This window comes from Carassius auratus, unplaced genomic scaffold, assembly GCF_003368295.1.
Source record: "Carassius auratus strain Wakin unplaced genomic scaffold, ASM336829v1 scaf_tig00024403, whole genome shotgun sequence".
In the NCBI taxonomy this organism is placed as follows: domain Eukaryota; kingdom Metazoa; phylum Chordata; class Actinopteri; order Cypriniformes; family Cyprinidae; genus Carassius; species Carassius auratus.
In genome coordinates this window covers 61,159-69,901 of record NW_020525340.1, presented here as the reverse complement: position 1 = coordinate 69,901, position 8,743 = coordinate 61,159, and the positions used below count along the sequence as shown (strand labels likewise).

General features: G+C 36.0%; 1 protein-coding gene across 4 annotated transcripts; it reads left to right on the top strand.

Moving 5' to 3' along the window:
* The first annotated feature begins 2,589 nt into the window (after positions 1–2,589).
* On the top strand, positions 2,590–8,213 carry LOC113078141 (uncharacterized). 4 transcript variants are annotated; one of them, XM_026250458.1, is made up of 17 exons: positions 2,591–3,021; positions 4,000–4,118; positions 4,203–4,307; positions 4,658–4,733; positions 5,114–5,270; positions 5,342–5,387; positions 5,472–5,530; positions 5,634–5,669; positions 5,765–5,817; positions 5,999–6,131; positions 6,380–6,597; positions 6,698–6,743; positions 6,875–6,940; positions 7,047–7,106; positions 7,187–7,275; positions 7,575–7,669; positions 7,790–8,213. In XM_026250458.1, exons 2-17 carry the CDS (start codon positions 4,109–4,111, stop codon positions 7,822–7,824), a joined length of 1,284 nt encoding a protein of 427 aa, XP_026106243.1. In that variant the 5' UTR covers positions 2,591–3,021; positions 4,000–4,108; the 3' UTR covers positions 7,825–8,213. The 4 variants fall into 4 exon arrangements, with proteins under 4 accessions (XP_026106244.1, XP_026106243.1, XP_026106245.1 ...); XM_026250459.1 differs by lacking the exon at positions 4,000–4,118 and having other exon boundaries at positions 2,590–3,021; positions 4,230–4,307; XM_026250456.1 differs by lacking the exon at positions 4,000–4,118 and having other exon boundaries at positions 2,594–3,021; positions 7,790–8,210.
* The last annotated feature ends 530 nt before the right edge of the window (positions 8,214–8,743 follow it).

Here is an 8,743-nt window from a genome sequence, read left to right as displayed (position 1 = left end):
CAAACTGATTGCGGTATGCAGAGAGGACAGCGGTGGAGTGGAAAAATCAATTTCAGCTCTCTACTGAGGATGATGATGATGCTCCTCTGCTCTCCATGATAATTTTTCCCATGTGTATTGCCGGTCAACAATTCAGCTCTTCATCAGGAGCCAAACACTGATCTAGGCTTTTGATACAGAATGAATATTATAGTCAATGGAAAACCAAGACAGTCAGAAAAAGAATAAAGATAATGTGTCCTGAAAGAAATCACTTCCTTTAGATGACTCAGTCCAACCCAAAGTGAACATTTTGTCTGTTCTTGTGTGTGATTTTCAGACTACCAACCCCCACACATTTTGAATAACTCTCTGCTTCAAGTACAACATAGTGTCACAGTCAAGTCATAGTTCACCAATTAAGATACTCCTCTGTCTTGCCTCTCAGGGGCATAAGATGACTTATCTGATGTTGTTAAGGCAAGGCTGTCTCTCCGTAACGATGTCACATCCGCCCACCTCACACCTCAGTGTGTACCGATGAGGTGATCGGGTACTCTTTCCTAATGCCTCCATATTATCTCTCTAGGGGAAAGGGGGAAAGAGAAGATCCAGCTTAAATGAAAGCTGTTGATTTTCTCTAGATGGATGTTGTCAGCTTAGGCTTGTTGTAGAACATGGTGAAAGTAAACAGTATTCACATTGATAGCCTGCGCATTGTACTGTACTTGAAAGCTTGTTATTGCAGTGCCTTGATTGATTGATTCAGGGTTTGTTCTAAACATCTAGCCCTGTAAAAATGAATCCTCTGACATTAATATAGCCAGATCCGCTTGGCATATACTCTATTATTGTGTCATCATGGCTGAGAAGGTAAGAAATCAGCATTCACCTAAGCAGCATGCAGTATTCTTGAAGGGAATTACTGCTGAAGTCTATATCCTGCTGCATCCTTCATAAGCTCCATCATTTCAGACATCACACTGGGACGTAACAGGTAGGGGCCATCCTTTACCTCATGCCTCCAATCTGTTGTAATGGAAGAACCTGTGAGTTAAAGCATGCTCTGAGAATTAAACAGAGATGTTGCCTCCCAGCAGACTTGTGCCTTCAGTGAAGTAGGTCCAGTTAGGATGGAAGACTTTCTTCAACAACAAGAAAAGTACATTTTAACTGCTGTTAAGCAAAGGCCCAACATCGCACTAAAGGAATTGTCAATGTGTGTTTTCGTGCTAAATTAAAAGTGAAAAAAGAAAAAGAAAGAACATGGATTTTTCAGAATTGTTCAGCTTGGCAAGGGTTCAAGTATGATTCTTATTGAAATATTACAAGAATAGTTCACCCAAAAATGAAACATTGCTGAAAATGTACTCAACTTTAGTAATGCCCATCAATTATAATGTCTAGTGAAGTGAAAAGCTGTGTGTTTGTTGCATTCAGTTTAAATATGAATCTTCTCTATCCATAATATTGCTTTCTCCAGTGAAAAAGTCTTCTTTTCTGAATCCGGAGAGAAATATGCAAGCGGTGTTTACAAGGGAAAACCATTTTGGCCAAATATATCAAACATTTCTAAACAATTAGACTATTTTGATTTGAGAGGGCAACAGGGAAAGGGCGTTTTCAGCGTTATTATGAATTATGGACTCATATTTTGGCTAAAAGTGACAGTTTAAACTTAAAATGCCATAATGATGGATTTGTTTTCTTACAAAGATGCATCATGTTTTTTTTTTTTTTTTTTTTTTTTTTTTACAGTTTACAAGAAATTTAGTGATGGGAGTAATGTGGATTACTTGAATTTCTGTGATGTTTTTATCAGCAGTTTGAAGTCTCATTCTGATGGCACCCATTCACTGCAGAGGATCCATTGGTGAGCAAGTGATGTAATGCTATATTTTTCTAAATCTGTTTTGGATTGCCTGAGGGAGAGAACATTTTCAGCAAATCTTCATTTTCAGGTAAACTAACTAGACATGAGCTTTAAACTTATTGAGTGAGTGGTGATTCTGAAAAAGAAAGCACTTATCACAACCAGTGGCTACTATGGGCTGATGATCATAGGATTTTAATTCCCTCATGCAGTGAATCAATAAGAAATGCAGTCTTCTGTAGATGTGCTGTGTGTATACACATTGATTCACAATGACACCACCATTTTAATGAAATGAAAGCTAGTTTCCTGTAAGGGGTTAGGGTTAGGTGTAGGTTTGGTGTGGGGCCATAGAAAATACGCTCTGTATAAAAACCATTACGCCTATGGAGAGTCCCCACAAGGATAGCTGACCAGACATGGTGTCTGTGTATGTGTATATATATATATATATATATATATATATATATATATATATATATAAAACACCATAGTGTTAGAGGTTTCCAGTTTCCTGCAGGCATACATAATAATAATAATGGTAAATTTGTAAACAGAATGTTTTATTTGTGCATCATTTCCAAAATAAGAAGACAATATGGACTGTGGAGCTTGCCATTTCATTTATTCAAGTCTACAATATAACATTTCTGAACTCAATAGGCTACTTAATAAGATGTGATGGAAAAATGTATTTATATAGCTAGACTAGTGGATATTATTAAAAGAAATAAATACTTTATTATATAGCCTAGTATACTACAGTAGGATATATTGTGGTTTAGTTGTTATTTCTTTATTTGTATACTTTAAATTCCTCCATAGTTTGAGTAATGTTTTGAAGCCTTTTGGGAGCAACCAGAGCTTACAGTATCTGTTGATATATTGAATTAATAGAAAGGGCGCCACCATCCTCTTCATCACCATCCTCTTCATCACCATCATACCATATGGGTTCCCAAAGGGGCGGTAGTGACTGACTAATGTGCATTTATGACAGGTGTTACCACTGAATGTGATTCACATTTCCTTCATGAACCAACCTTGGGAAAACAAACCTTTGATGACAGGTTATTAGTGTTTGCTTTCAGTGAAACTGGATGTAAGTCGTGGAATATGCGCGTTCACAATAATGCCTGCAAAAGACCCGCTTATCGAAACACTTAAAGGTACGTCACATCCTATATGTTATCATACACTTTAGGTTGCACCTGACCTTCGATGTGCTGTTTTACTGATGATTCGTTGTTCTGGTCTGAAGATGACGGGCTTCTGCTCGCTGCTCGGTTAGCAGTGGTGCTGCTAGATAATGTAGATAGCTAGCATACTTGTTTACGCACTCAGACTAACGTTAGTCGTTTTGATGATTGGACGCGATTTTTAAATTGCTGCTCTATGTAGAATAGACAGGCTCATTTGCAACATTTTGTGTGTTTGTGTAAATCACGCGAACCAAATATGCTAAACTTACATTTTATTTAATAAAAACACATTTGACTATTTTGTCATGGTAATAAATGAGGATTTTAACCAGCACGAGGCCACAGCAGTATAAAAATGTAATAGAACTGTCGCTATGTAATACCTTTTATACAACAGTTCTATAAACAAATAACAATAATTAACATTTCTCTGAACCAATTAACCCAAAAACCGGTCTGAAACAAAAACGTTTTATAGTCAGTACACTCCAGCTACATTTCAGGTTTTCTATTTCCACTTGAAGGAAACCATTAGGAAAAAAATAAATAAAAAATCATTGACCTTAGGGCTTAGGTCATCCAAATACTATGAAGTCTAACTCTTTTTTTAACATCTCTGTGACATTTTATGTGCAAATTGTAATAGAAATCCAAGCAATCTGGAGTTTTAAATGACGGCGAAAAATCCTCATGCAGATTTTGCTTGTCGTTCCAGCTAATTTGTGCATTCACCAAAAGAAAGCTGCTTATTGGTTTTAGTGTGACTGTGCAGTTGTCCAAATGTCAATGCACAGTTGATAATAGACCTTTTTTGCTAATGCGACCACACCTTTATATGTGTAAATGTGATGCTCATGGTGTTGCACACTAAAAAACAAGTGAGACATGATGCAACAGCAAAATGCATCTGCTTGATACATGTGCACATTTACTGAATATTAAAAGGCAGCTCAGAAGGAACGGCCCGCTATATTCCTGGGGTAAACAAAAGACACAAAGCTGTGAGCTCCAGGGCAACCGAGTATGCCAGTGTGTGCTGTTTTGGTCTGGGTTAATGAAGCAAGGTCTGTTTCACATACATTACATAATATCTTGTGATTAAAACCGAAAACTAACCATTAACCATCGTCATCCCTGTTTATTCCCAGTGTGCATTCTGAATTTGAAATCTGCAGGAACTATAACTGACTCCAACCCACACCTGACATCCTGCTGTGAGCTCCTGGAACTTATACTGCGAAAGGGACTACAGCGTGAGCTCCACACACCAACACACACTCTCTCCTGTACACCTGCACATCATCACATTTATGTTTCTCATGATTTTATGCATGCAATGATTCAGTGTACACAAACATAAACTATCAGTGTAAGCATTTCTTTACAAACCTAAAGTGTTAGTTGGACAAGATAGCAAAGGAGAAGCAGGAAGTAAGTTATTTTAGTATCACTGAGATTGTTTTTATTAATATTTTGAAACAGTACAGTTTTTATTTCTTCTTCATTTTAATATTAGTACAAATTTTAGTATGCAAGCAAATTAAAGTGTATGCATGTGATGCTATGTTTATAACACAATGAATTTAATCATTAATGTTTTTAGAGCCTGTTCTCAGTTTGGCACATAGAGATTACTGGAATTGTTTTGAACAGCTTCTGCATCACGACACATGTGGCAGGTGAGTCATTATGCACTTATTGCTTCTCATTTTTAGCATAACATAACGTAGGTTTAAAAGTCTAACTTAAACATAAGACAAAGAATGAAAAAGAACGATACATTATTGTTATAATATAAATAAAATAAAAAAAATAGTTAATCTTGGAAATAGTTATTTTTGTCATTCCCTAATTGTTATGCTGGTAATTACACTAATACTATATATGAAATTATAAAAATGCCAAATGCATTTTCACACTCATAATGCATGTTTTCTTGTTTTTATATTTGAAAAATAACTTCTTTTGATTAATCACAGCCACAGATTTGCTGAAAATGGAACAGAAAATGCATCTAAATGTGGTCAGTCTGATCAGAATGCTCTGTGTGCTCCTGAAGGTTGAGTTCAGTTTCTTTGGCCGTGCAGCAGACCACAGCCTGCAGCAAGCTCATCACCTCTCAAGGCCGAGGACGCTTCTTCATACGGCTCATGCTGATGCGGAGAACCCTGGGAAATGTCTTAAAACACCTGCTGCACACAAACAGAGTCATCGAGGTTAGTAGTTGCTCAAGTGATGATTGAAAATTGTTTTTACAGACAATCAACATCATTTATTTTCTTCACAGTGGTATTGCCCTAATGTTGCTATTCTCAGAAATGAGGAGTTTGTTGGTGAGTTTTTATTTGGTCAAGATACTTCAGCAGTTACATACTGGTTGTTTTGCTGTAATTACTCTCTCAAATGTCTCCAAACAGAACCGTTTCTTTCGCTGTCTATGGTGCTGTCAGAAATGAACTTTAAGATCAATATTGAGGTATGAACTGCTTGTCCCCTTCATTTTGCGTTATGCATCATTGTGCTAAGTTTGAGATCTTAATTTCTGACTAGATACTTTCTATTTGTGAAATTAATCTCAGAACTGCAGCTTCTTGGATGAAAGCTGGCTGCTTCCGGTACGATCTGAATGTTCTTATTGTATTTGATTTACCTGTATGTGCATGAACGGGTCATGCCGAATTGCATGTTGCAAACCTTGCTTGTGTTTTAGGTGCGTCAAATCTACGAAGCTGTTCCCTGTCGAGAGCTGGGGATGGCGCTCAGGTTGGCACGTTGGCATGTCTTTTCAATTCTGAATGCTGCACTTGTCCATGTCATTTTTTCTAAATTATTATTTGTGCATCACCTTTTTGCTGTTAAATACACATTGCACATTTTTGATTTTCTAATTCCAAATCAGTATTTCTATTCATATCACATATTTTAATTATCTTTCTTTTTAAAGGTACCTAGATGGACGCGTCTTTGTACTGGACCTGCTTCAGGGTAGTCAAGCACAGGTGGATATGTTTGCCGAGCCTGGTGACATCATTGATGAAATGAATGGGATATCACTGAGGAATGCTAGCAATGGGCAGGTCAGAAGTAATCTTTCGTTCTGCATGACCCAACATATCATCATAAATTAATCTCAGAGACAGCTTTATATCTGTGTACTCTGGGATATGCTGTGCCTGAATTGATAATATAATCATGATAAGCTTCATTGTGCTTGCTTATTCATAACAAAAGGATGGAAAAAAGCTGCTGTTTTCTACAAAGCGGATGATCAAATAAATGCACAGCTCAGTTTTTGACTAAGTTCACACACTTTTTCCATCCAAAGGCAGGTGTGGTTCTGTCTAAGCTGAAGGGTCAGCCCCTTTCCATTCACTTGATACGTTGGAGAGGAGAAGATGGGTCTATCTATCAGCCACTGGTCAAACACTTACGGCAGCTCAAACAGGAAAAACCCTCACTTCAGTTTGGCCCAAAACCAGTCTCTCAGCAGGACAAAACTTCGGGTCAGAAGAGAGGGCAGACACAGTGTGTGAAAGACGGCAGGTACACTCAATAAAGATTTCATGTATGTTTGCAATTGTATTAGTCACAAATACCATATACAGCCCCGGCCTGTAACTGTTTGATCATGTTTCATTAACAGGATCCTGTACGGCGTGCACCTCTTAGGAAAAGCAAACATAGGAATGGTACAGTAGTCATGTAAACACCTCTCTTTCTGGTGCTCTTGTTTCACTTTAATCCATGCATGTGTATTTTTGAGTCAATATGTGATCCTAAATCATGTGATTATTGAATATGAATGTTATTTTTGTTTAAGCATGGAGATAAGGAGGTCCTGCAGCATGCCATTCCTGTGGTCCTGCAGAGCAGTCAGGCAAGAAAGGTATATCTACAATTGAGCAAGTGAGTTTTATGTAGAAAGATATGTAAGCTAATGTTAAGACCAGGCCTTTAATATATCATGCATGCTTTTTGATTTTGTCATTTAGGAAGTGCTGCTGGATGTAAAGGAGACTCATCTTACCTGCATAGATAAGTCAAATAAGCAGGTTTGTGTTTTTCAATGTAATTACAAATAACTTTGGTTAAAGGCTAGTAATTTTAAGTCAAAGTTGCCTCTTTTGATCAGGAGCTGTTTCAACATCATTTCCCTGAGATATCATGTGTTGGGAGGTTTGGAAGCCAACCGGATTTAACTATTTTTGCTTTTTGTGTACTGTAAGTATTTAGAAAAAATGTTGTAGATGGATGTTGATTCAAGTCATTAAAATTAAATGCATGGCATGCTGTTTTATGCTAAGCTTTCTTTCTTGAAATGTCCAATGTTTCTCTCAGATATGAAACTCTCTTTCAGTTAAAAATCAGATAATTACTAGCTTTCAGTATTCAATATGGTGTTGGAGTTTGAATAAATGGCAGACTGGTTATGAGACTGGTTTATCTGCATTCCATTTGCTTATAAGCGACCTTTCTTTAAGGCTTTTTGTTTTCAGTACTAACCATGTAATTGGTTTCAGAGATTCACCGCAAGCAGGCAAACAGTCCGGCTTCTGTTGTGTGGTCCTACAGGCTGCCACAAGTAGTGAGTGTGAAGAGATAGTTAACCGTATAGGTGAGTGTGAAACCACTTAAATTCACATTGTTGATTTAATGAAAGAATTATGTCAAGTGCTGATAATGAATATCGCTTATGTTTTTTATTACATTTTTTTTTTTTTTTTTATCGCCACAGCCGCTGGGTTCAAACATACAGAATGGTTTGTCTGAAAATTCAGATCTTGAGTGGATGGAACATCTTCTGAAGTGTGCATCAGGTGTTTTTGAGCACACTACATGTATTGCATTGTTATATATTCTATATTTACAATATAGTTTATCATTTGTATTAATAGTATATTGTATATGATCGATAAAACCTTATTGTAATATCCTGTATTTGTGCATTGTTGTTTTGATAGAAATATATTAAATACCGAGTCTCTTTTTGTTAAAAGATTTTATGCTTTTATTAAAAAAAAATAATACACAAATATTATGAAACGTTTAAAACAAACAAGAAATTGAAATCAACATTAAATTATATGGACACACTGGAGTCCAAATGTGTTGTAATTTTGATTTATTTATTTTTGCATTTGAACTTGTAAATGTATAAGGATTTAAACCGTTTTATAAGCACAATAAAGGAAGAAAAAATAGAATGAAATCAATAAATTCACCATTCTCCACTACTCTTAAAATAATAATAAATAAATAAAAATGTCTCCACTACTATTAGTCTCTAAACAAATACTATATGTGACCTTGGATCACAAAACCAGTCTTACGTCTCTGGTGTATATTTGTAGCAATAGCCAACAATACTTTGTATGGGTCAAAATGATTGATTTTTCTTTTATGTCAAAAATCACTAGGATATTAAGTACAAATCATATTCCATGATAATATTTAGTAAATTTCCTAGCATAAATATATCAAAACTTAATTTCTCTAAATCTTCAAATAGTATTTCAGCCAAATATTGTCCTATCCTAACAAACCATACATCAGCTTATTTATTATATGGTCTATAAATCTCAATTTCAAAAATGGACCCTTATGACTGGTTTTGTTGTCCAGGGTCAAATATGATTATGTATTGAGCAGGTAAACTCAAATATACAAAAGGACAGATGTTCTTGCTTTC